Genomic DNA, 27,385 nt, shown 5'->3' with positions numbered 1-27,385 from the left:
CGCTCCTCGTGATGGCAACTCCAATATTCTTGTAGTCTGTGTTAATACCTCAGGGGTTGTGACCTTTGTATGTCTCTGACATCTCTAGTGGTTGATCTGCAGTTGCCCTGCAGCTGTGAAACCCCCCTTCCCATAATTTCCCATCAGCCCTTTCTCCAAAGGCCACCAGAAATGTGACAGCTGGCAGAAGAACTTCTCCTTTCATTCATCGGTGATCACTGATTCCTGTTGTTGATCACGAGCAACTGGTGGTGCGTTGACCTCGTGCCACGAGACATAAGGAGCTTAAACTTGTTTCAACATACCGGAGTTAACTTTTCATGAGTAATAAATGAGACAATAAATGTAGTTTAAAAATAGAACAAATGTGGTGTTTTTGACCTCGGATAATGTACGATTTTGTTAAAGGAAGAAGGAAACGTTTTGTTACTTAATATGTCATCTTTTTTTTTTTTTTTTAAATGTTTGGTAACACTGGTTTGGTTTCTGTAAAACGATGTCATGTTAGCTTATTAATTCACTAATGCTAACAAGCTTATTGTAAAGTACCAAATGTTCTTTTTATGTGTTATATATATATATATATATATATATATATATATATATATATATATATATATATATATATATATATATATTATGTTTTGTAAACAGAAGTTACATTTTATAATATTATTTATGCAAACCAGACGTTTGAATATCACTGACTGAGTAAATCAAATTCAAATAAACCCAATAACAAAGATGAACAATGATTGAATATAATAAAGTGTTACATATGTGTTATATTTCAAGGAAATGTTTAGATTTTCTCTGACTATACTCTACATGACCAGCTCAAAGTCAGCTTTATGGGTCATGGACTTTCAGTGTAAACATTTCCACAAATCTCTCTTAAATGTGAAAGGTGCCTTGGTGTCAAGCAATCTCGCTGCGGCCAGACTGAGATTAGAAATATTGGATCTAAGGCCAAAGGTTAAAGAGAGGCCCCTCGTGCCCTATGCATTGTACCAAAGAGTGCTGGAGATTCATTTCCACTCCCAAAGTTAAGAAAACTCCCCAGACTGACCCGTGAACCTGATCTATCTATCCGTTTATCCATTTATCCGTTTATCCGTTTATCCGTTTATCATCTATCATCCATCCATCCATCTATGCAGCTTGCTATAAATAAAGTCTTAAGGATGTAACATGAACGCAAATGTTGTCACATGTCGCTGCCTCTGGTAGGGTGTAATGGCCTCATGATTTGCGTGACCTCTGACTTGAAAATGTAAAGAAGTGATATTTTATGTAACCCGAGAGAGCCGTGCTTGTTTACTGTACAGGAAATAGCTCTGATATTCCCCAGACATGTACAGTAGATATGCACATGCAGTAAAATATCACATGCCTGAGGGTTCATGAGAGATCAAACTCCATATTTACACAGAAAGAAACTGGAGCAGGTCCACAAAACTACTCTTTCAGTCACAGGTGTTGGTCACATGACACCTATAGTAAATAAAGTGACGCAGATACTCCTCTTAAGGTTGTATTCTCATTTAGAGTTGTTTATTCAATGCTTTTTAATTGTTTTAGCAACGCAAACCTTTAAATCAAGAGCATTGTTTGAAAAGAATGCCTAAGGTAACCAGATACAAAAGCTTGCATAGCGTTCTTAATAAAGTTTAAAGTGCAGTACAAACATTCTGACCTTCTCTAGGGACTTTTGGTGTCCCTTTAGACTTGTACACTTCAGTCTGGGTCAGAGCTTATGCAACATTCTATTGACTGAAAATATATACACGAGCGCCACCTGCTGGAAGGTTTTGCATATCTGACGGCACACTGTAGGAAGAACGCATCTTTGAGATGATCTTTTGTTTGTCTGTCATCAGTCAGGGGTTTATAAAGTACGGAGAACAAAAAACAAGGCCAAAACAGAGGTTGCCTGTATTTTTCGAAAAGTATCATTAAGAAAGTCTCCACGTTTAGTACTTTTCATAGCTTTAAAAACTTTATTTACGCGTCTTTAATAAATAAATAGAAACTTCCAATAAAGGTAATTACAGTAATTCTTTATGGCGACTTTGCTGCCCAAAGACTTATTATATTTATTACATTTATTTTAACAGGCATGAATGATATAAGTGTACATGGCAAAATTCGGTGTTACCTTGAAATGTAATTGATTTATTTTTTGTTATAAAATTCAGGAACATGATTTGAAAACTATTTTGAGAGGAATTATTTATTTCATAATGAATAAAAATATGTCTCTTGTACTATTTTAAGGGTAAAGTACTTAATGCGCATGCTCCACAAAATAAAATATGGCAATGAAGTACATATACCCCTGTCAATTGCTCTTGTACCAGGGATGGTTGAAAATGACTTACCATATTTTGATTTTGAAAATGTTTTTTTATTATTATTTACTGTTAGAAAGCATTTAATAATTACAGTAAATAAAAATTACAGTCCTGCCAACCTATTTCAAATTAAACACATTAATTATATTAACATCTTAATATGTCTTATTTTGTTAAAAGGCATTCATCCATGTAATATTCATGTGATAGAGATTAATTTTAAATTTACCATACTGAACAATGTACAATAGCTGTGATCAATGCAGTGTTTTGTTTTTCTTTTTTGATTACGTAATATAACTATGGTAGGTCAGAACTGCTGTGTTAAAAACTGCAAAAGCATTACGCAGAGTCGTTAGGGAAAAGAACATGGTTCTTTCACTTTCAAATTCTCAATATACCATACAAAACAAGTAACGGTCCATATCAAAATAATTGTATCAGCAGAGTAATGATCCTCCCAAGATGGCGGCGCAACTGCACCATGCAACATAGGGCGTGACGTCTGCTTCACATTTTCTATTTATGATATTTTCTTTATATTCAGTCTGTGTGTGTTGGAAGAGAAACACATAACCGATCTCCAACTTTCACTTTCATTTCCCTGTTACAAAACTATTTACCTTCGTTACAAAACGACGGAGTCGGAACACGTGTTTTGTTTTGTGGGTGTGTTTGAAAGAAATGCGCGTTTGCGTTGTTGGTTGCAATGAATGAATGGATTTATGAAAGAACGGTATGCTTATGGACACAAGGAATTTTCGTGGTTAGAGAGCACAAAAACAAACACGATTACACAAAATAAAGATAATGAATACCGATCTATGTGAAACTATACAATCGACAAATTACAAAATGCCATATGGGGTCCTGAAGCAGCAGCCTGTGTTTGTATTGTCTTGTAAGTGTGAATGTTTTGTTGTCCGTGTTTTAAATGTGTCATTTTTAAGTAAGATCCAGTGTTTTGTTTGTGTTAAATATTGTTTTGATTGTGCGAGCATTGGGTGTGCGAATATCGTTTTGTGCGCTTACTCCATCACTCTGACGTAGGCGCCAGTGTGTGATTCAGACCCAGCTAATGGATGTCAGAGTCATCAGATGAGTCTATGCAGCTCGTGTTCGCCATGGCGCCGTTGCAGCGTGAATGATTACGTTTTAACCTCTGCCATCAGAAACTCATCTAGCTCCTGTATGCTCCGTGTTTTACTCTCAAACCTAAATCCATTTCGCTTGGATCGGAACCGGCCATGACCGTGGAGCAGAATGTCCTGCAGCAGCACTCGCAAAAGGTACGGGGCTCGCTCACACGCAGATCTGGTTCGGCCCAGTTCGGTTCGACTCGGTTCGGTCGGTGTCATAAGTAGGCTTGTGGGCGCGTGTAAAGTTTCTGCGGGTCAGTTTGATTGCTGCGGCCTAGCGTTAGCATGACAGTAGCCGCGCCCCACGTTTCTGTGTTTACTTTTATTTAACTAAAATTTCCGCGTGTAAGCGTATACATTTCAAATCTTATAAACGGCTTTACGTGTTTGATATATCAGAGAACTGAAAATAAAAGAGCACACGCACGCAAAGCTATAATAAAGGTGTGAAACTGTCGGGTGTGTGCTAACGGCTACAAATGCTAAACTTCACGGGCATGACACACTGAATTCTCACTTCCACTCAGTTAAATGTCACCTAATCCTCAACATAGTGTCTGTGAGTGTTTAACAGTGGTTTGATAGCTCAATATTGAGTTTTTGTTTATTTATTTGGGTTTTTATGTTCTGTCACAGCATTAATTTGCTAGAAACAGTGGAGATATTGTGTCCTTGTGTTTGTAAACACTGGGCTTATGTTGGTGATTTGTGGCATATATGTGTTATTGTAGATTTAAATGTCATCTTATTGGAGTTGCTAGTCGATTTCTGTCAAAATGTTGTTTTGAAGGTTTATTTGTAAACGACTTTCTTATTACTGTGAGGTTCTGTGGGTGTAAGTGATTGACGTCTCTATACACCCGACGACTTTACTGGGTGAGTAAAAGTATTTTGTGATTGGAATTGATTTGTAAACATCCTTTGGAGAAATAAAACAAAAATAGAATTGTGGTAACCATTTCTTTTTGGCAGTTTGAATACTATTTGTATTATCATAATATTATTTCGTTATGTTTATGGATTATGTACCAGATTATTTTGGTCCCTATGCAGTAATTAAATGCGTAAATAAGAAACATTTATTCAAACTTGACTGTTTGCAGTAAGTTACAGCAGGTGTTGGGAAATCAATACGCTATGTATTTCGAATGAATTGAAAGTGAACAGTTAGGTTTTACTTTCACCCGCCGTGACTTGGCACAGAGCTTGTGCAGCTTCATGGTGTTACTCTTGAGACATGTGTGTTACTCTGGCCAGGTCGTCCATACCGCAGGCAGGCTGGGTTCATATCAACACTGAGAATTAAGAACATGCATGTCCACAAACCACGTTTCATGTCATATCTTGAAGAGAAAATTAAAAGGTCAGCGCAGCATCCTTTCGCCTTAGGGTTTGGTTCTGGCTACACATGAGAGAAAACACTGGCACAAGAAATGACATGATGAATCTTTCGAAAAATAGTTTTGTGGTATACAACTTGATCTCTGGTACAGTTGGAGAATTGTGTGTCCTCTGTATAAAGGTCTTATTAAATAGTCTGATGAATAGAAAGAATCAGTCACTCCTCATTTCAGTCTTGGGTGGAGTGCTGTTTCCTCCGAAGGCCAACACAGACCGTGCTTGACTCATGCCGTGCCTGATCACATCTAGCGCTAAGATTAAAGGGACGTGGCCACACTTGGCTTTTGCTCAAGTGTAGGTGTAAGCTTTTTTCTCTTGGCTTTGCATCTGTCATCTGACGCTTCGGAGTTGGATGCTGGTTGTGCGGCGCCAGACAATAACATCTCGTCCATTTCACAGCTTGTTCTGCGCTAAAAACACCTCTTTATAATTAAATTGTATATATATGTTAATTTGGGTAATTCCTGCAACTATCAAGTTCTCATCGTGCACCTGAAAATTTTGCTACCCAGCGGAACCCTGTGCATCCTGGTCTTGACAACCTTGCTTTTGACGTTTGTGTTTGCAGTATGAGGTATAAAAACACGGTACGTGCTTTTGTGCTTTTACCAATTTGGAGGATAAAGCTAACTGAACCGTGATGTTGGCAGACCACACCCATACCAGAACGTCAGTAGTAAGCAATGGAAGAAGTGAGCTCACAAGGTGGACATCTATATATGTGAATCTAAATTGATCCCCTTGAGTTAACCCATCTTGTTTTTTGTTTGTTTTACAGCACCAGCAGACATTACTGAACCAGCTCAGGGAAGTTACTGGAACCACAGATGTTCAGCTATTGCAGGAAGCCCTTCAGGTGAACTATGACATATGATATTAGTTGTGTTATATTTATGTTTGAGGTAGGTTTGGTCAGTGGCTCTGACGTTTAGACATCACTCTGTTCGGGTTTAGGTCAGTAACGGTGACCTAGCCGAGGCGGTTGCCTTCCTCACGGAGAAGAATGCCAAGGTACCGCAGCAAGATGAAGCCACCTACTACCAGACAGCTCAAATCGCCAACGATAGATACATCAGCGTGGGCAGCCAGGCTGACACAAGTACGTAATAAAATTTCAGAACAATGATTTGCTGGTATCCAGGGGACGGTTACGCTGATCTGTGATGCAGTGCCATGAAATGCCAGGATGCAGACATAAAACCAGCTGCAAATGGTCTGTTCCCAACGGCCGGCCAACTGTTTCCCGTCAAGGGAATTTAGATAAGCGTAATGCTAAGATTAGTCTTATTTAAAAAAACTTTTTGTGGTTCAGTGGTATTTCAGATTGATATATTAACCTCTAAACGCTGTAAGCACAACTGTGATTTGTCAAATTGTCAGATCGGAGAACGCACAGTTATACCACTAGTTGTGCTTAAATTTCTCTTTTGGAAAGAGATACTCATTAATGGAGAATTATGTAACTCATAACAGTGGGTGTTCTGGCAGCACACTTATAAATACACACATACATGCACACTAACAAATAGCAATTGAGAGATCCGGAGATTTAAAAGTATTATCGTATCAGTTCTCCCCGCTTGCTTTAAACAATGACGAAACATCCCAACCTTAGTGCTGAGAAAATGCTGACGGGGAATTTAAGTTTGGCATCCTTTTGTATGTTTTGTACATAGCCTCGATTTCCCAGTGACACGCGCCGACAAAGCGATTTAAAGAACAGATAGCCTTATGAAGTGAGTTGGATCTTGTGTGAAGTTTGAGCACACAGGATGCTCAGAAATGCTTTTCAGGCATAGCTATATAGGCTAAAACCTGTAAATAAATTGCCTGGTCTTGGTAGATCAATAGGTTTGTTACTGTTCTTTAAAGGGATAGTTCACCCAAAGACTTTCTGTCATCATCATTTACCCTCAGCTTGCTTCAAACCTTTATACATTTCTTTGTACTGTACATACAGTCATTGTAGATATTTGGAAAAATAGGAAACAAACTGCTATGGTAGTCAATAGTGCCCCAGAACTGTTTGAACAAAGAGAACAAAGAAATGAATTCCAATTTAAAACAATTTGGGAGTAAGTAAATGATGACAGAACTCCCTTTAAGGTTTGTTACTGGTTATTGATGGTTCAATGCCAGTAACATGCGATTAAAAGCATCTGATCATTTCAGATGTAATCGATCTCACGGGAGACGATAAAGATGACCTTCAGCGAGCCATCGCCCTCAGTTTGGAGGAATCAAACAGGGCCTTCCGGGAGACAGGCATCACAGATGAAGAGCAGGCCATCAGCAGGTATGCTCCCAAAATTCTCTTTCAGTTTTTTGTTATGCTGCTCAAGAGAAGAAATTGAAATTCATTCACGAATACAACAATTTAATGTGTTGTTGTGTAACGGAATATTGAATCTATTGCATTCCGGTTCTTAGCCGATTTATAAACATTTGGTTTCTCTGTGCTTTAGAGTTCTGGAGGCAAGCATCGCCGAGAACAAGGCTAGCCTGAAACGTACGCACACGGAGGTATGGAGCGATTCGCCCAATCCTCACGACAGGAAGCGACAAGAGAACTGCCCCGTAGGGCTGAAGAACGTGGGAAACACGTGCTGGTTCAGTGCCGTTATACAGGTAAGTGTCAGATGGCGTTCGGTAATCTCTCTCAGACACTAACAAACACATTTGCTTTTTTAATAAACCATTTAAACTAATGAAAGCAACAAATTAACATTTAATTGGTTACAAAAACTCTTAAAGGAACAGTACACCCAAAAATGAAAATTCTGTCTTCATTTACTTGCCTTCAAGTTGGTCCAAATCTGAATAAATGTCTTTGTTCTGATGAACACAGAGAAAGATGTTTAAAAGAATGCTTGTAACCCAAACAGTTCTTGGCCACCATTAACTACCATACTAGGAACAATGACAATAGTAGTCAAAAGTGCTTTTCTACATTCTTCAAAATATCTTCTTTTGTGTTCATCAGAACAAAGATAATGTTTTCCTACTATGGTAGTCAATGCGGTCCAATAACTGTTTGGTTGCAAGGATTTCTCCAAATATCTTTCTCTGTGTTCATCAGAACAAAGAAATTTTAAGGTTGAGTAAATGATGACAGAATTTTCATTTTTGGGTGAACTGTCCCTTTAATTCACAGCTCATCCGACCAGGTTTGTCTTGTAATGATCATGCGATTGTATTATAGCACATGATCAATATGGATTGCTGACTGAAATAGTCATTTCGATAGTCAGAGGAATCATCTTTATTTAATGATGACTTCAGGTTTTACTAAGAGCTGATGTTTGTGTTTCTAACATGGTGTCAGAACATGAACCGTGTACAGACATGAGTAAGGACTGCTGAGTGCTGTCACATGCTGTTTACCACCCGTGTGTAACCTGATTCCTGAAGAAGCCCCTCTCCGTGTTATGACCGCAGGCAGCCTGGCGCACAGAGCTCTCTGGATTTATAGATCTGAATGTGTAAATCTATAACCAAAACAAGCTGTCGGTCATGTCCCACGATGACTATAATGATGCTTTGAGTGAGCCTGAAAAAATAGCACATTTCTGAGAGTAGATTGCGAGCTGTTTATTTGTCTGATGAATCATCCAAGTTTGAGTTAACGTTCACATGTGGTATGTGCTTTTCTCAAATTGCGATACTTATCTCTTTACAGTCTCTGTTCAACCTGCTGGAGTTCCAGAGGCTGGTGTTGCATTATTCACCCCCAGCACGGATGCAGGACCTGCCCCGCAATCAGAAGGTAAAATCACATGAGCAGACTCCAGCAGACTCCAGTCGACTGAGATAGTTTCCCCCCCAAAAAATGCTTCCATTATTTATCATATACAAACCCTCTGACTCTTTCTTCGTAGAAAACAAAAGAAGATCATTTGTGAAATGTCTCAGTGGTTTTGTGTTCATAAAATGGATGTCAATGAGGGCCAATGTTGTTCGGTTACCAACGTTCACCAAAATAGCTTCTTTTTTGTTCTGCAGAAGAAAATTAAAACATACAGGTTTAGAATGACATGAGAGTGAGGAAGTGATGAAAATCATTTTTGGGTGAACTATCCCTTTACCTACAGTTTGTGTGTCATCAGAGATTTGCTTTCTCACTGAGACAAATGATTAAATCTGGTGGTGACCTTGTTTGACTCCCCCTTGGCTTTTCACTCATCTGAGAAGCTTGTGTCCAGGGGAGGTGAACCAATGGAATTGGTTCTTTATATGTCAAATACAGCAGGAGACGACTCATGTGACAAATAAGTGTAAGTGCAATGGAATGCATCCCTCTCGGCAGGCCAGCCGCTATCTTTGTAATTTCTTTCTTTCTGCAGGCCATGAGCTTGTAAACATGGTCAGCAAACATGGCCGCTAATCTGGACTCAACTCGATCTTTAGCAGACCAAAGAGCACTGGATTAAACTATTTCTCTCTCAATATTGCCGTTTCTCTTCATTTCCCCAGTCGGAAGAGAAGGTCTTGCTTTTGCATGACTTAAATGACATTTTCAATGAGAGGAAAATCCAGCCGGAGTGAGCTCACAAATGTTTCAGACACGTTGTGTTGCCTTTTAGTTTAAAGTTTTCTCATCCAGTCATCTGGAAGTTATTACACAGAGAGTTGTTTCTAACTACACAGGACAGGGTTAAGTGATATGCAGCAGAACATTTTATCGGTTGCTCGGTTTCTATTTATGTTAGACATATCATTATTTTCAATACATTACTGTTCCAATGTCTAAAAGTTCTGTTCTTTCTGTAGGAGCACAGGAACCTCCCCTTCATGCAGGAGCTCAGATGCCTCTTCTCCTTATTGGTGGGTTCCAAACGGAAATACGTGGACCCAACTAGAGCTGTAGAGATCCTCAAGGATGCCTTTAAATCCAGTGAATCTCAGCAGGTAAGTTCCTGGCGGACTCAGTAAAGCTAGAAATTACACTTTAATAGTTGACATTTTAAATAGAAAAAATTTAAAAACCCATCAAAGCTGACCAATGACAGATGACATTAGGAGTAGGGCTGTCACGATAAGGACATTACTAACGATTAATTGCCTATTAAATAATTGCGATTATGGCTTTTAATCGTCTGTTTAAAGGCTATAACGATTAATTAGAATTAATTTATTCAATGAATAAAATATAGATATGTTGAGATGTGAAAATAATGTACTGGTAACATTCCCTTTGGAGTGACCTTAACAGAAAAGACTTGTCTTTACAGAAGAAAATGAGATACGAGTTTAATGTCGTCTTGCTGTGTAGATGCAGCAAACCTGGAATCACTGTTATAAATGTATAAACACAAAAAAAACTGAAATGATGAAGAAATGTCATTCGAACATAACAGTGAGTGCAGATGAAGGCCAGTGGATGCGTCAGATTACCCTTGTTTTCAAAGGATTTACAAATATTGCAGTTATCTGAAATATTTGCAATTAAGTCTAAATTTTAGGCTTTTTTAATAGGTTCGGCAAACAGGGCAAACATGATTTTTTTAAGACAAAAAAGAAAAAGTTTGTTCACGTTGACCTTATGTGTTTGTTTGTACAGCAGGACGTTAGCGAGTTCACCCATAAACTCTTGGACTGGCTGGAAGACGCGTTTCAGATAAAGGCAGAGGAGGAAAGGTGAGACCCTACTTGGTGAACTCGCAGCTTCACACTCCTGCTTTTTGTGTCTCTGTGTTGCTCTGAATGATGTATTATCACGCCAGATATTCGTCTGCATCGGTTGGACAATAATGAGGTTTTATGCAGTACATTCACCTGCGTGACTTTAATTAGCGCCGCTAAATACCCACTGTAGACTCTGTGTGACTCCGACTCAAACGCAGAACATTTCCGGCCCATTGTGACTCCCTATTTGTTCTTTTTCTACACAGGGAGGGAGAGAAGCCAAAGAACCCGATGGTTGAGCTGTTTTACGGGAGGTTTCTGGCCGTGGGCGTTCTGGAAGGTGAGTGGAAGGGTTTTATCTACATATATATTATGAAAGTCCTTGCAGTAGGGAATTAAAAGTGACTTTGTGTTTGACGTGGAAATTCGTGGTCTTGAATCGTATACTGTCCCTTGACAATTTGATTTTTAAACATGACAGAAAGGATAATAGTTGGTTTGATTTCCTGAAAAATATACAGATACAACTAAGGGATGTCACTGTTTCCACAGGAAAGAAGTTTGAGAACACAGAGATGTTTGGCCAGTACCCTCTCCAGGTGAACGGCTTCAAAGACCTGCACGAGTGCTTAGAAGCTGCCATGATCGAGGGCGAGATTGAGTCTTTGCATTCTGCAGATAACTCCGCCAAATCAGGACAGGAGGTTTGTAATGACAGTGTCTTTATTTTACACCCTGGTGCTCTGAAAAGAGATCTCTACAGATCTGAAACTCTTCCCCTTCTAAGGCCGTCCTCCTTTTCTCATCCAATCATGATCTTTGCTATGGGAAAAACACGTGACCTTTGACCGAGATGTTTATATAATGGCTTTTCAGTCATCAGAGCGGCCCCGGGCAGATCCCTCCGCAGCTGCTTCCTGCTAATTACTTCAGATGAGTGCAAATAATGGACGAGATTCTCTTGTGTGTGTTATTCTGAGCACCAACAACCCTGCTCAGGGTGGGATTTTAAAAGCGTAGTGCACGGTTTGTCTCTCATGGCTCAGAGAGCGATGTGCTCGGCAGAGCCAGGTAAACAGCACTCTTCCTAGTTGTCGGCACACAGGGTGGACCTCGGATGGGTCACATTAAGCATGCTTGAAAAGAACGACTGAGTTGCTTCAAAATAAAAATTCTGTCATGATTTATTCAAAGTGGTTTTGTTGCATACGATTGAAGTCAGCGTGGGTCAATGTTTGGTTTCCAACATTCTTCAAAAGATCAACTTTTGTGTTCTGCTGAAGAATGTCATTCTCGACAGGAGCAAGCATCAGATGTTAATATCTAGTTGTTAAACTATAATTCATTTAATTCCAGCACTGGTTCACGGAACTCCCACCTGTTTTGACCTTTGAACTGTCAAGATTTGAGTTCAATCAAGCCTTGGGTCGACCTGAGAAGATTCATAACAAGCTTGAGTTTCCATCCATGCTGTACATGGACAGGTGAGCGTGAGATTTGTTTTTATTTGCATGTGTTACTGTGACCGGTTGATGCTGCTGGTGCAGTTTTCTGTGAGTGTTGTGTGGTTGTTTTCAGGTACATGGACAGGAACAGAGATATCACACGGATAAAACGAGAAGAGATCAGAAGACTAAAGGAGCACCTGACAGTCCTCCAGCAGCGACTGGAGAGGTTTGTTATTTCAGTCCATCCTCAGCTCAGATCAAGAGCTAAACCTGCTGTTTACTAACATAGCAGGAATGTCTGAGCTTTTTGTGTTCTCAAATGTTCTGTGTTGTCATGTAGGTATCTGAGCTACGGCTCAGGGCCCAAGCGGTTTCCTCTAGCCGATGTTCTTCAGTACGCCATGGAGTTTGCATCCAGCAAGCCGGTGTGCACATCGCCTGTAGAAGACATTGATACAACAGCCCCACCTGGTGGCACAACTGCACAGGTTCCACCTGCAGCAAGGCAAGAACCAGCTGTTTTTAATATTTTGTTCTGAAATATGTCAGACACTTGTATACTTCCTCTTTTTGTATTGATCAAATGTCAGATTTTTTAGATGTTTTGTGGGTGTTTATTGGATATTGTTGTTTTATTTTGCAGTTTAGGGGAGCAGCCTGACGCCTCTCTCTCTGCTGAAGGTTCGGGCTCAGGTCAACAAGCCCAGCAGCAACAGCAGCGGGTTCCGATCCATAAACCTTTCACTCAGTCAAGGGTTCCGCTGGACTTGCCCATGCACCCCGCCCCACGACACGTCACAGAGGAGGAGCTGAGGGTGCTGGAGGGCTGCCTGCACCGCTGGAGGAGCGAGGTGGAGAACGACACGAGGGGTAAACATGCATAAATTTTTTTTTACACATGTTTTACAGATACTTATACTATGCTGCAATTACATTATCAGACATGATCAATGTGTACACACATTTAGACAATTATTAATATTGTATATCCTGATCGGTGTGGGCCTTCCATCAGATCTGCAGGCTAGTATATCCAGGATCCACAGGACTATTGAGCTCATGTATTCTGACAAGTCCATGATGCAGGTGAGAAATGAACACTTTCATTACTTTTATCCAAATCAACTAAATTTAGCTACAGAATCAATTTGCATTAGTAAGTCATTATAATCAATATAGTTTCCTGACCTTATTGGAAAGAACGGCAGAAATAACTTCATTCTCTGGGTTGTGCATTTATCCCGCATGGTTCTATGTCGCAGGTTCCGTACCGGTTGCATGCTGTTCTAGTCCACGAGGGTCAGGCTAATGCAGGTCACTACTGGGCGTATATCTACGACCCACATCACCGGCGATGGATGAAGTACAATGACATCTCTGTGACGAAATCGTCCTGGGAAGAGCTGGTCCGAGACTCCTTTGGTGGATATCGCAATGCCAGCGCTTACTGCCTCATGTACATTGATGATAAAAAACCCTTCCTTATTGAAGGTAAAAACATTTGCATATGCTAGTATAGTACAGTTAAATATTGCTAACAGTACAGTTAATATCTGCTAACAGTATAGTTAATACGCTGAGCAGTTAAAAATTGAAGATTTTAATTTAATTATCATATTGACCAAAAATAATAAAAATGGAATTGCTGTGTCTGTGTTTCCTTCAGAAGAGTTCGATAAAGAGACTGGGCAAATGTTGAGCGGTTTGGACAAGCTCCCTCCAGATCTGAAGGAGTACGTGGAGGCAGATAACAAGCTCTTTGTGAGAGAGATGGAGGAGTGGGACGCCCTCCAGGCCCACAAACTCCAGCAGGAGAAACTGGCTCTGGCTGCAGCGTCCAGCGTGGCCGCCCAGCCCATGAGCACAGAACCCTGTCCTCAAGACGATACAGGTGAGCCTTCAGAACTCAGTGCTTGCTCTTGAGGTGTGTATTGAGAACCAAAGTATGCTTTGAGTTTAATATTTAAAATGACTACCTGAAATGGATTCTCTGGCACTCCAGGAGCCCCCCAGCAGGAACCAGAATATATGGAGCAGCAGTCGCCCACAGGAGACGCCAAACATCTGCAGGAGGACACGGAGAGAGCCATAAGCAAAGCTGCGGCTGAACACGACGAAAAGAGCCCAGAGGCTCTCCTTAATACAGTAAGAAACGCACACATACATGTGTGTATGATGAAACGGACTTGGGTCTAAACACTGGATGGATTTTGTGTGTACCATTGATTTTTATGATAATCATGAAATACGTTTTCCACGTTATGCTGTACATGCTTTCTCATAAGTCTTTTGGACTTTGGGTATTCTGATCTCTATATCCAAAGAAGCTCTCCGTTCATCCGTTTCGTTTGTTTATGCGCAAACAATATTTTTGTTTTGCTTCCTCCATAAGACCATAACATCTTTGAATCATAGAATCACATTCAGGTTTAATTAAGATTCAACAAAACAGTTTGTATCCATCATGTTGTCACTGAAATAATAATAAAACACGAAGATGAAAATGGATTTGTTTAATCACGAGGACACAAACTCTTGGTTCTTTCTCTTGCGGCGAGCTTCTCTCTTTTTCTCTTTCTGTCTCTCTCAGTCTCAATCATATCATCCTGACCACCAGGTGACCTCTGACCCCTGCCCTCCCTCTGACCCTGAGCAGGACGACTCCGCCTCCTCTCCGCCCGCACCTCAGCGGGTGGTGGAGGTGGCCATTCCTAATGTAGGAACCTTCGTTATTCAGTCAAAGGAGGGAGGTTATGATGATGAGGTAGAGTTCCTGGATGCCCAAACCCAGAGGGTGTTTGGGCATGAGTTTATTTGCAAACTCCCAGCATCCCCCTCACAACCTGCTCGGACATGCCGAACCCATTTCAGAATAACATTATTTGCAAGTTTCTCCCGAAGGCTCCCACTTTACTAAACGTACTTTGTTTTTTCCCCACAGTCATGTCATGTCATGATTTTGAGATGATAATAATAGCCTCCTTTAACATGTCATATGATTAGAAAAAAGTTTTTTCTTGCCTGACTGTTTTTCCTTTATGACAATTTAGCATGTAGCATGGGCTTAACATCACGTGACTGTTTTTTTTTTAATTCACGCTGCAGATCGCACCGCTAACTGGGGAAAACTGTAATCGGAAGATATAATAACAGCATGATTGTGAATTGGCATTATATAAATAATTAGTTCATCTCAGTGGGTTGGCCTCTGTGAGTGAGTGACGCATTCATTGGCTGTTGGCTGAGCTGTGGTGTGGTATGGTTGGCGTGCGGGACTGCCCAATGAGATTTTGGAGGTGTTTAGTAATATCCTTCCCTCCTTGGGCAGGCGATGATGACCCCAAACATGCAGGGTGTCATAATGGCCATTGGCAAATCCAGGAGTGTTTATGACAAGTGTGGGCCTGAAGCAGCATTCTTCAAGGTACATGACCTGCTGCATGCCACGCCCTCATGCATCTTATTAGATCTTTGACCACACTCCCTTCCCCTGAGCTTCTCATCTCCGTGAGCTCACTTTTACTTTTTCTTCAGATTAAAGAGGCACATGTATGATTTTATGGACGATTGTTGTCAGAGTTTTTTTGTTTTAAACACGGGTGATGGATTTGGAGATCAATCTTGTTTAACAGTTTACTTGGCAAGTTTTTCAGTGCTCTGAAACCATTGAAGTTGGTAACTTTTTCATCATTTACTCTCCCTCATGTCATTCCAAGTCATCCAAATGACTTACTTTCTTCTGCAGAACACAAAAGAATATATTTTGAAGAACGTTGGTAACCAAACAACATTGACCCTTATTGAGTTCCATTGGACGGATACAACCACAGAGGCATTTCTCAGAATAGCTTCTTTTGTGTCCCAAAGAATAAAAAGAGAGTCATAAAAGTTTTTAACAACCCTAATTGATAAATAAATAATTTTATTTTTATTAAAACTGTTCATTGAGCAGGACAACACTTGTTTGCCACATTAGTTAAAGGTGTTTGTATATTTTGTAAGGTTTAATTAACAAACACTAGTGTGTCATGTTGTGGGGGATATTGTTGGCATCTCTTAGCAGCTAAATGTTATTCTTTCTGAGTACAGTATTTTCAATTCTAAACCTGCATTGCATTGTTAGTCTTGCCTAACAAATATGTACTTTACATTTAAACAAACAAATAAGACCAATATTCAGTTAGTTGTCCATTTATTGTTTTGTACTGGCTGCAGCTCCATCAACAAATCTGTACAATGACATGCACTAAAGTTTGTTTCCTCATAAATGTATTCCTAAGAAGGGGCTGCATTTCTTGCATATTAAATTGGTTTCTGCTTTTCCTCTAAATTTCCTTTATCTCTTTAACAGGCAATGAAAGTAGAGTACACACGGCTACTGAGGTTCGCCCAGGAGGACACGCCTCCCGAGAGGGACTATAGGCTACAGCACGTCATCGTTTACTTTATACAGAACCAGGCGCCCAAGAAGATCCTGGAGAGAACTTTGCTCATGCAGTTTGCAGACAGAAACCTTGGCTTTGATGAGAGGTAAAAATGATACGATTCATCTCTATACACACTAAGCACAATAGTTGCATTTGAGGCTAGTTTGACACTTGGTTCCATTGCTTTGTTATTGTAATTGATTATTTATTGTTGCCTAATGCAATAACATTCAAAGATTTCAAAGTTAAACTTTTTTGACACCCCAACAAATTATACCATCAGTAATGTTTTCTATGAATTGCTCTTACCAATTACAATCCCTTATGTAGTCTGCATTTACCATCACTGTTATAGAAGCAAGCAACTATACATCAAATGGATGTTACAAAACCTCTAATGTGAAAGCACTTTGAATTTAAACTTTTGACGGAGTTCCTACCACACACTCATTCACATCACTTAATTTCACTTTGACAAGTACGAAAGACAATCATTAGCCACACAAAAAAATATATAGCCTAATGGAACGGCTTACTGATAACAGATTTTTGCAAGAGGGAACCCAGAGCTTTCCAGACTGATACATCGACACAATTATCAGTTCGTCACAGCGCTTGCCACCATTTCAGATCATTGTGTTTCCCGACAAGTTCCCGTCTGTATGCCCGAAAGGCTTTTGTCTCACTACACAGCCTTACACGTCTCCAGAGCAGACCACACGCTTCAGTGAGAGACGTGATCCATATTCATAAGCCAATTGATTTCTTTATCCTCTATTTTGAGCAGCGTAATTAGATTGACGCAGGAGCCGCCTCAGATGCGACGCTCTAGAGAGCGTTTTCCGTTTTGTTTTGAGTAATAAAGTATGATTTATGGCCACAGCTTCCTGCCTCGTTTCTGTAAAGCACTTCGGGAGTCACACCCGAGCTAATGTGGTGCCTGTGTTCTTTCCCTGCAGGTGTAAGAACATCATGAAGGTAGCACGCGCTAAACTGGAACTCATTAAACCTGACGAGGTTAACATGGAGGAATACGAGGTGAGCAAAGCCATTACGAATCTGGGTTGTGCATTGATGAAACGAAAATGCCAATTCAATTTCAAAATTTTAATCGAGGAAGCAAAAGATGCTAGTTTGTGTATTATAGTTTGGCTTCCTTAATGCGACAGTTCAGCCCAAAATAATAATTCTGGAATTTCTCACCCTCAAGTTGTTCAAAATCTGTATAAATGTGTTTTCTGATGAACACAGAGAAAGATATTTGGAAGAATGCTTGTAACCAAGCAGTTCTTGGCCACCATGAGTACCATAGTGGGAACATTTATAATGGTAGTCCAAAGTGCCCCAGAACCGTTTGCTTTCTTACATTCTTCAAAATATCTTCTTTTGTGTTGTGAACAAAGACATTTATAAATCATTTCCTTCCTACTATGGTAGTCAATGGTGGCCAAGATCTGTTTGGTTTCAAGCATTCTTCCAAATATGTTTCTCTGTGGTTATCAGAACAAAGACAATTGGAGAGATTTTGAACCTTTCCAGGGTGAGTTAATAAAGACAGAATTTTCATTTTTGGTTGAACTGTTCATTCATAATCGTTGACAAATTATATAATTGCTAGTTAATAATATAATTGCATTTTCCATACATCGTACGATTAATGAATTCTAGAATTGGCACCTATAGAAATGTATATGTTCTTTTCTAACAGTCTATTATAAAACTTTTCATAGTGGAAAACTTATTTACAGAATACTTAATTTCCACAGCATATTATATAGTCAATAGCTGTACAAATGTTCGTTTTGGGAAAGGTTTATGATTACGATCATGGCAAAATTGTTTGAATGACTGACTTATTCCTGCGGTGACAGGTGTGGCATCAGGACTACAGGAATTTCCGCGATACGACTGTGTTCCTTTTATTTGGACTGGAATTGTTCCTGAAGAAAAGGTGAAGCTCTTAATAGAGACATAAAAATAGCAAATACAAAGCGAGCAAAACTAAAACCGAACACTGTACACAATGTTTCCACAAGATGGCAGCATATTCCCTCTTATCAACTATAGCTTGCTAGATGCATGCATGTACATTTTTATTTGGATATGAAAGAACAAATGGTCTCTTGTGTTTGTTTGCATTGTGTTCAGTTCAGATACCAATCAGTATAATGTTGTATTCAATTGCTCTTTTTCCTGCAGTTATGTTGAAGGGTTGATGTACCTGATCTACACCTACCAGTACAATAAAGAGCTCCTGGTGAAAGGGCCGTACAGAGGACATGATGAGGAGCTGATCGCCCATTACCGTAGAGAGTGCCTGCTGGTGAGTCAATAAACCAATTCCCTTCATCCAGAACCTGTCCTAAAGCTGATCACTGATCTCAGATCAGTGCTAAAGCTCAACAATCCCTGAAATCCTCGCAAGCACACACTTTCCTGTGAAAAATTAGTGACTGGAATAAGCTCATTAAGTTCATTAAAATGAATTGTTTGTGTGTGGTTGGATACATGCAATTATTAGCCAACGTCTTTTTTAAAACAAAAAAGCTTGAAAGCACTTTGAATTAAGTTATAAAACTCCGTCATGAATCAGCTTTAGAAAACATTTGAACGTTTATTTCTGCACGAGTATCTAGTTCTAGTACCGCTTCTGCACCCGATGACCCCCATGCGGCCATTGTGCTCGTAATGTAATCATCAGCACAGAAATAGGAAGCATACGGCGCATGGAGTGTAAACACATTAGCGGGAAGCTTGTCGCTGTCCTTGATTCACCCTTTCCGAACGCTGCGAAAGGCCTTGGCTCCATCTCAAAGCGTGCTGTTTACCCTCTGCTCGCTTTAATTGAAAATACTGCTAACATTGACATAGCTAATGCACTGCAGTGTTTTTGCGCGTTCTAGCTAGTTGCTAATTCCGGCGAAAGGGGTCGTTGAGTTTACTGCTGTTTCTGAAGCTCTTTTAAGTGCCCCTGTGAGAACGACGGCTCTTACGTCAATAAAAAATGCTCTGGAACACTCTCGGACGAGGAGGACGCTTGGTCGAACAGACAAGGGCTTGCAGGCGTTTGTTTATTGATTTTTGTTCCTGCACCCACAATCTTGAGTGAACGCAATGTGAATGTTTGTTTGCAGAAACTGAACGAGCATGCGGCCGCACTGTTTGAGACGGGCGAGGAGAACGAGGTGAACGCCGGTCTGAGCATCATGAACGAGCTGGTGGTGACCTGTATCCCGCTGCTGCTGGTGGATGAGCTGGAGGAGAAAGACATGGTGGCCGTGGAGGACATGAGGAACCGCTGGTGCTCGTACCTTGGACAAGAAATGGAACGTAAGTTATACAGAAGCAGAGAAGGTTTATAAAAACTGTAACACTCTCTACGCCAGCAATCGCCTACTTCCATACTATAGTAGTCATAAATCACTTTGAGTCATGAATATAGTATGTCCGAAACCTCAGTATGCAAAAAACAGTAGGTGAGAAATACCCGGATTGACACTTCTCCATCCCATGATGCCATGGGAGCTGAGCAACTGTCAAATTTCAAAACAATTGGGAAAACTTTAAGGCGGATGTCTATTTTCAATCTAAGTGCTGATAAATGAATTTCTGGTGACTAGATTGTTTTTATCAGCGCCTACGTACAGGCTGATGTAAATAGTTCAATATGACAATAAAGTATGGTCCAAAATGTACTCGTACTACTCCAACTCATACTCTATAGAACGTACTGTTTTAACAGCCGATAGGTGAATACTATTGAGGGTCTTAATCAAATTGAGGATGTTCTCTCAAAGGATGTGATTTCGAACTCGGCTACAAACTCTTTCTTTCTCCTTTTTCTTCTCCAGCTAATCTCCAGGAGAAACTCACAGACTTTCTGCCCAAGCTACTCGACTGCTCAACCGAGATCAAAAGCTTTCACGACCCACCCAAACTCCCCTCCTACTCTACACTAGAGCTCTGCGAGCGCTTCAGCCGGGTCATGACATCACTCACCCAGAGTCGAACCCCCGCAGACGGCAGATGAGCTGACGTCATTTCCCCCCACTAACACACGCCTTCCTTAAAGCAGGCCTTTCCCTAACCTACAGACCCTTACTTTTCTCTTTTGCTGCTAGAGATTTTATCTTCATTGGTATTATAAATATTATTTTGAGAATTCTGTTATTTTAAAGCTAATGCAATGGTGGGAAAGGTGTGAAAAGGAGCACAGAAAAAGAAAGCATTAAAACTGAGAATGCCAGGGTTGTGCTTTAGACATTAGCGCATGCAGCTTTCGCTTTGTGAAAGGAGGTTGAGGTTTTATTTCAATATTTTTTGCTTTTATTTTTCCCAGTCGACCCTTTTCACGTCAGAAGTGGAACAATCTGCTCATGCGCTCCTAGTTTGTAACAGTGTTATCACATTAGGTTGTTTGTGTTTTTCTAAAGGATTGTGTAACGAAAAGCTGGAGGTTCTAGGACGGGTCTCGAGACCGGACGAATGGGACTTTAAAACAAGTTTTAAGTGCTGTGGTTGGCAGACATGGGGCACCCTGTGGCTTGTTAATACATTGAGAGAATAAAGTTTTATTTATGGCTCTTTTAAGCCAGATACATATTTTTTTAAACGTTCCTAATCTTTATTGAACTTGGCATTGAGTGAATCTGTGCTGTGCTACTTTGGGTATCTCAAAGAGAACAGAGTATGTTTTCCCTAGGGACTTGTTTGACTCCTTTTTAGACTCGTCTTGAGTTTGGTTTACCATACGAAGTTTTACAGATACAGGAACAGCCAATAATTGAACGAAAAGGCACAAACACTACTGTGTTCCCAAAGAAAATGTATTTTAATACATTACAATGCCAGTTCTGTCTTTAACAGTCCATCGCTGTGCCGTCATATTAAAATGTCCAGAGGTAAAATGCTTTGAAGCATTGTTTCAAAGTTGTGCACACCAGTCCAATGGAAAAAGGGGATTTGATGCCAAGCATCAAGTAGGACTGGAATTTTAGCATTCACACTGGTGGAAATTTCCTGGATGGATGCACTTGTGAAGAAATCTACTCTAGAACAGATTATCATTGTATATATTTACACCCTTAATTTTGTCAAACTTTTTTTTGTCAAAAATATTATTTTTTTCTTTTTTGAGCAGATCAGCCTGTTCTGTGCTTATGATTTTAAAAAGCTATTAAACAAAGCTGACACAAACCAAAACCTTCTGTAAATGCATGATTTTCTTGGATTTTAAAAAGGTATTAAGAGGCGGAACACGTGAGACCACTCCCACTTGTTATTGCTTCCTTCTTTAAAACAACATAATCCTTTAAAGTAAATAGTAAAAATGTATTTCACTTAACAAGAAATTCCAAGAGGCAAACATTTAAATCTCTATACAGAAGGGGTGAAGACAAGCAAGAATAAACTTTCTTGGGAGGCTATTATAGTATTCGCTTTCTGCCCTGGCCGTGGACTGAATGACCCACTTTACAGTAAAATCAGGTTAGTGATGGACAGAGGATACGCTTATCACCAAAATAACTAGACTTGTTTGTTAAACACATAGGAATGGATGAAATGATCGAAGGCGAGATCAAACAAGATTGCAAAAATCTTAACTAAATACTAAAATGTGTAAAACAGGCCTTGAAAAACACAGATTATTGTCGTTGTGCTGTTTTTTGTGACCACCCACTTGACCTCTCTGACCTTGTGCAAGTTTAGATTTTCAGGTTGAGATGTTATTTTGTCAAATCTAAATACGGGGAATGATCCTTCACCTCCTTGTGTGGTCAGAGGATGGTTAGTAGAGAAATGGTGACATTTTAAATCAAATAATAGTATTATAATGTGATAGATAATATCAGTGGTACCATTACCTTTTTTAGACAACGGGCACACAATGAGTCTTTGGTTCACTCTTAAGTTGTTCCCCCTCCAAATATATGGTTTTAACCTTTGATTAGTCTAACATAAATTTCCTTCAGAGGAGCTTTTCTGTGACTACTTTAATCTATGTGATGGACTTGTCTTCTTACATCTTATCATTCAACCATGTCCAGACGACCGGAACTGTTACTTACCTCATAATTGAGTTTTTGGCCCCCTTGCCTTTCTTCCTCAGTTCAATGAATCAATGCTTTCTGATTCCTTTTGGGGCTTTTTTTTATTAGTTTGCCTTCAAAAGGTCAGACAAAGTATCTGTTTAAACATGACTGTTCCTAACTGTTGACTGTCACACTCCACTGATAACAGCCTGCCTGTTTCCATGGTGATATTTCATTGTCCGACTGTCTAGACACCCAGTGACACCTGACACGACAGGCTCGGGGGTCGCAGTTGGCCGGGCGAGTCAAAAATCGAAGGCTCAGCTGCACTCTGTGTCTGGTCTCCTGATTGTTGTTTAGGTCCACAGAGACATCACCAAATACAGAGCAAATGCAGGAGTCTTTAAATCACTGCTGCTTCTAATAATGTCAAGCTATTTATCACAACATCATTTTGTTTGCTTTCATCGCAATAGATATAACCATGCATTCAATATTTCTGTGATATACCGCAAAAAAGTTTAATGTAACTTTAAAAGGAAAGCAATAGTTCTTCTTTAAAATATGTATTTGGCTAAATTTGATCTAGGTGTTCTTATAATCTTATAATTTGATCTGTTGCTGTAAATCATTTTTGTTCTCAAAACGATTGTGGAATATACAGAGGAATTGTCTTTTTATGTGGATTTTTGTTCTGAATAAGCAGTATACTGTAATTACTGCTGCATGAACCTCTACGTGATTTATGGTTACACGTTCTGAGGTCTTTTTCTGCTTTATCCTAAACATATTTTCACTCAAGTCTGTGTGCTTTGTGCCCGACAGTTCCTGAGTATTCATTTTATTTAGACTTTAGGAAACCTCCTTTGAAAGTCCTTTAAGGAAGCCATGAGGCTGTTTGCTGAGAACCCAGCGACAGCGGCTTCATAGGACGTTCTGTTCAAAGCCATTCAACAGAGATTTTTTGTTCTGGAGGTTTTTTGTCTTCCTGAACTGAATATCAATCAACCGTCGCCTCGTTGTTGTGCTAAAGCTTGCGAAAACAACGACGCCACCTTCAGACTAAAATGATAAAAGAGCGGACGAGGAAAGTTAGCAGAAATTGCCCGCCATCAATTTCCTTCCAGTTTAATGATGCTTTGTCGGAGTTGTTGACGTCTGGGTGTCAGAGACCGTGATTTTACCCCAGACGCTGCAGCCCAGCGGGGTGCATGGTTATATTGAGACGGGTCGGGGGCAGTCAGGTTGAGAGAGCTGGGGGGGGGGCTTTGGGTGGTTTCGGGACCCATTCAAGGTGCCTCTTCCATGGAAACGCAGCTGGCTGAACAAGATTCCTATCAGTCGACAAATAAGAGACAAGCTGGGCTCTGTCTCCAGGCCGTACTGTTACCAGGAGCCCACAGCCAATCCCATCGACTCAACGGCCTGTTCCAGCAAACAGCTCCGTTCTTTAACCAATCACAGGCCTCAGTGGTGAGAAGCACTATGACATCACACGATAATGAATCGTAAAGCTTTTCAGAAGCCGATCGGCTCTCTCCAAATGACTGAAACTGCACCGGGAGTCAGGGTAGGGTCCCTGATGGAGGGCCATCCTTCTTTACCATCCACGTCTGGGTTTAGGACACACAGTTGGGCCCTTGTGATCGGACCCGTTGTTCATCAGCACTGCGTTTGGTTTTATTGTGCATTAGTGCTGACCCTGACCAATCACTTTCAATCACCATAATTCTCTGATTACAGGAAGTATGGCATGAGACGGGTGAATAGCTCTTAGGTCATTTCAACCCTGGACGGGATCCAGTGTTTCACTTACCTCTGACAACCGTCACTCTCCCTCTCTCCTTTTCTCTCGCTCTCTTTCTCTCCCTTTCACATGCGTAGCTCGCTATCGATTCTGCCAAATGACACTAGAAAGTAGAGACACCATTTTATTACGAACATTAGTGATAGACAACGTATATGCCAGGCAGATTCACCGGTTCATATTTCTGCATGTTCGGCAAATTGATAAAACTGCATGTTTCCTCTTGTGTCAGTTTTAAAATCTTTGAATGTGTCGTATACGTACATTTTGAATGATAAAAACACAGAAAACCTGTCAAAATGCATATTTAAAACACCTGGTTGTGGTTGGTCCAGGTTAGTTAGGCCTAAACTGTTTAGCATAGCATAGCTGGTATAAAACGTTTGACATGTTTTTTTTACTGTTTACTGTTCAGTTTTAAAAGATGAAAGAATCGTGAATAAATTATTTATGAGATTATCAGATTCCCTCAGAGCTCAGACCAACATCCAACTTGTTTGAATAAACTGAACGAGCCGGCAATAAATGACTAACCTTGGTTTAATCCTTACAAGTTTTCAATTAGACCTTCAATTAGACTTCACCCAAAAAAAATATTTTATATTATACATTCACCTAAAAAATTTAACCAATCAAACTAAACTAAACAATCTAACTAAACTAACCAATCGTCGATAAGATGTTAAATGGAGTAGCCAATGAGATTACAGCTTTGTATTTTGGATTCCATCGCTGAATGTCCTTCACAGGTGTTTACTTGTAAAGCGATCTAGTTGACTGTCGAAATGTATTGAACATTTCTTCATGCAAAAAAGTAAAGCAGCATTTTGAAACTGCTTCAGGTAAATTGACTTTATTACTTATTGGTTGCGTTGTAACAAAGCACTTTGGTTGTAGTCGTCCGTCCGTCGCGCGAGGGCTATAATCATATGTCTGACTAAAACCATCGCGCTCGCGCACGCGCACTAACTTTACCACAGTAACTTACACACTTGATATCTGCGTGAGGTTTACACGTTTCTTGATTATTTATATATATACTTAATTAGAAAAACAAAGCAACTGGCTGATTTTTCGAATTGACGTGTTCGTTTAACGTTAGTTGGTTTGATGTCCAGTGACAGACAGACAGACGCAGGTGTCCTGGTTTAACTTTCTGCTTCTTAGTAACGTTAGATCAACACCATTGTTAACTATGGGAGTCATTTAAAGTTTATTGTAAAACTTTTGGAAATGTGATTCTGTTTATTGCAGCCTGATTTATAACTCTTCCTTTCGATCTGTATGGTTGGGTGTCTTTGAAAATAAATGAATTTTGTTGTTTGCTTTATTGTTACATGTGTTCTAAAAAATACCTTTAAAATAGTTTTAGATAAGTGTGCTGTCTTTTTTAGCTTCCACGTGTTGCTGTTTTCCTGCAGAACATTCACCTCCCTGTAATATTTCACATTTTATATTTTAGGAGAATTGTGAGAACGTTTGGAACAAGATGTGTGAAACACCAAATATTGAAATGGTTCAAAATGTTTTAAAATTGTGTATTTTTTGCTATGCTGACCGTATGTTTTATAAAACACATAATTAAAACTCATGTAAAAGTTATTTGCAACAATTTGAGTGGCACGTTTTTCAAAGATTTTTTCTTTGGTATTTGTGCAGCCTTTTTTCCTCACTGCAGAAACTTAAATGGTGACGTGTGTGAAAAGAACCACAGCCTCATTAAACATGATTTGAATTCTTCAGATTCTCTACTTGACTCTCCTCAAATGACCCGACTGCCGCAGGAACTGATATCTGGAGTTTAAGAGCTTCTGATGAAGGTGACAAAAACACTGAACACATTCCCTCTATTGTTCTGTTTTAATAGTTCTATTAGTTACAGACTAAGCCAACATGAAACAGCATTTGCAGCCCATAATGCAATATATTTCCAAGTAAAACCGCATGTTGAGGATAATAAAATGTTGGGCAGAACTTTTAATACATTGGGATTGGAACGTGATAATTGGTCTCTGTGGCTGTGTCTAGAATGGTACCGTTAACCGGGAGGCACCGAGGATTTGTTTTGTGTCGATACCGATTTTGACAAACAACTATCGTCCGATAACGATATTGGTTAAATGCATAGTTCTTTACAATTCTTAATAGCTATAAAATAATTAAATACATTTCAGATTTTACGAGAGGCACAAGTTATGATAAAAATACAGTAAGGCAACATCTTTAATGGGGATTTTTATCTTTTATTAACAAAATTAATTCATATTTGACTTGACATTGAACATTTCTTTAATAAACTTTTAAATAAAGTCTGTGCTGTTGATGTTTAATTATTTTGCTCGGAGAAAAACATTGGATTATTTAGACATGCAACTCATCGCTTCCATGCAGTATCTACCTTTTTCATGTTACTGCCGATATGCAGAGGATGTTAAATGAATCCAATATCGGCAGATTAATATCGGTGGATGATGCGTCGGTGCAGCCCTACTGTTAACTGAATAAAGCTCAGCATACTGCATTATGAATTATTTTATGATGAGTTTGAAATAGTAGTATATGATACAATGTTGACCTGATTTAGCAAATCTAGTTAATTTATTTTAAATAAACATGGCTAATTTGCATGTTTAATCCAACAAGTGTGAAGTATAGAAAGCGATTTGGATTTGTTCATTGGAAATGGAAGGTCAAGTTGACTGCATTGCATTATGGGTATAAAACATAGTTTGCTCTGTAGTCATATTAAGACTGTAAAACCAGCAACGTGAATACAATTTTGACTTTTTTAAAGAAGTTACATCAAGTAAAGAACTGTTTATTAAGTTTTTCTTAAACCTCAAGTGATTTTTGTCTTCCTGATTCAGTATGTCTCTTTAGCGGTTGTGCCTGCTTAAACACACACACACACAGGGCTCTCTTACACGCACTTGCCTGGTCTGACCCCCGGGTCAAGCTGAAGTGACTTTGAGCCCTGTGTGTAACTGGGCCTCTTTGAAAGCGGGCCTCACATTCCTGCTCCCTCTAACGGGGGATGTCCTGCTCGCTTCCAGCGAGAGGGAAGTTTTCTGCCATCTGGGATTATTATGCGCAGTTTCCTCACCCAGAAGCTATCGTCTCCTCCCACTTCTAAAAAAGCAGAGCGTCCACAA

General features: G+C 39.8%; 1 protein-coding gene and 1 long non-coding RNA gene across 7 annotated transcripts in view; both read left to right on the top strand.

Annotated features, from left to right (window-relative positions):
- Positions 1-3,357: 3,357 nt before the first annotated feature.
- Positions 3,358-21,659, top strand: usp25 (ubiquitin specific peptidase 25). Of its 6 annotated transcripts, XM_079448259.1 has the most exons (27): positions 3,463-3,643; positions 5,463-5,586; positions 5,673-5,750; positions 5,849-5,993; positions 7,067-7,190; positions 7,360-7,522; positions 8,574-8,660; positions 9,665-9,802; positions 10,455-10,531; positions 10,786-10,859; positions 11,072-11,223; positions 11,876-12,003; positions 12,098-12,193; positions 12,308-12,472; positions 12,611-12,837; positions 12,983-13,053; positions 13,230-13,458; positions 13,634-13,858; positions 13,970-14,112; positions 14,558-14,731; positions 15,296-15,391; positions 16,319-16,497; positions 17,354-17,432; positions 18,266-18,345; positions 18,594-18,717; positions 19,529-19,724; positions 20,246-21,659. In XM_079448259.1, exons 2-27 carry the CDS (start codon positions 5,578-5,580, stop codon positions 20,422-20,424), a joined length of 3,438 nt encoding a protein of 1,145 aa, XP_079304385.1. In that variant the 5' UTR covers positions 3,463-3,643; positions 5,463-5,577; the 3' UTR covers positions 20,425-21,659. The 6 variants fall into 6 exon arrangements, with proteins under 6 accessions (XP_079304388.1, XP_079304389.1, XP_079304386.1 ...); XM_079448258.1 differs by lacking the exon at positions 5,463-5,586 and having other exon boundaries at positions 3,417-3,643; XM_079448261.1 differs by lacking the exon at positions 14,558-14,731 and having other exon boundaries at positions 3,417-3,643.
- A 3,280-nt stretch (positions 21,660-24,939) lies between these two features.
- LOC306889293 overlaps positions 24,940-27,385 on the top strand; it is a 38,560-nt gene continuing 36,114 nt past the window's right edge. Inside the window, exons 1-2 of the long non-coding RNA XR_013786190.1 lie at positions 24,940-25,075; positions 25,977-26,053. This is a non-coding gene — a long non-coding RNA (uncharacterized lncRNA). The remainder of the gene's footprint in view (positions 25,076-25,976; positions 26,054-27,385) is intronic.

The sequence above is a fragment of the Barbatula barbatula genome (genome assembly GCF_947034865.1).
Source record: "Barbatula barbatula genome assembly, chromosome: 24".
In the NCBI taxonomy this organism is placed as follows: Eukaryota; Metazoa; Chordata; class Actinopteri; order Cypriniformes; family Nemacheilidae; genus Barbatula; species Barbatula barbatula.
This window is presented reverse-complemented; position numbering and strand designations above follow the sequence as displayed.

What these genes read in the sequence shown, in the direction of transcription:
- usp25 (XM_079448258.1), top strand. Translation starts at nt 3,602, where the DNA reads ATGACCGTGGAGCAGAATGTCCTGCAGCAGCACTCGCAAAAG. An exon ending in GAAGAGCAGGCCATCAGCAG is followed by an intron (nt 7,191 to 7,359) that starts GTATGCTCCCAA and finishes TCTGTGCTTTAG; the next exon opens with AGTTCTGGAGGCAAGCATCG. An exon ending in AGGGAGGTTATGATGATGAG is followed by an intron (nt 14,732 to 15,295) that starts GTAGAGTTCCTG and finishes CTCCTTGGGCAG; the next exon opens with GCGATGATGACCCCAAACAT.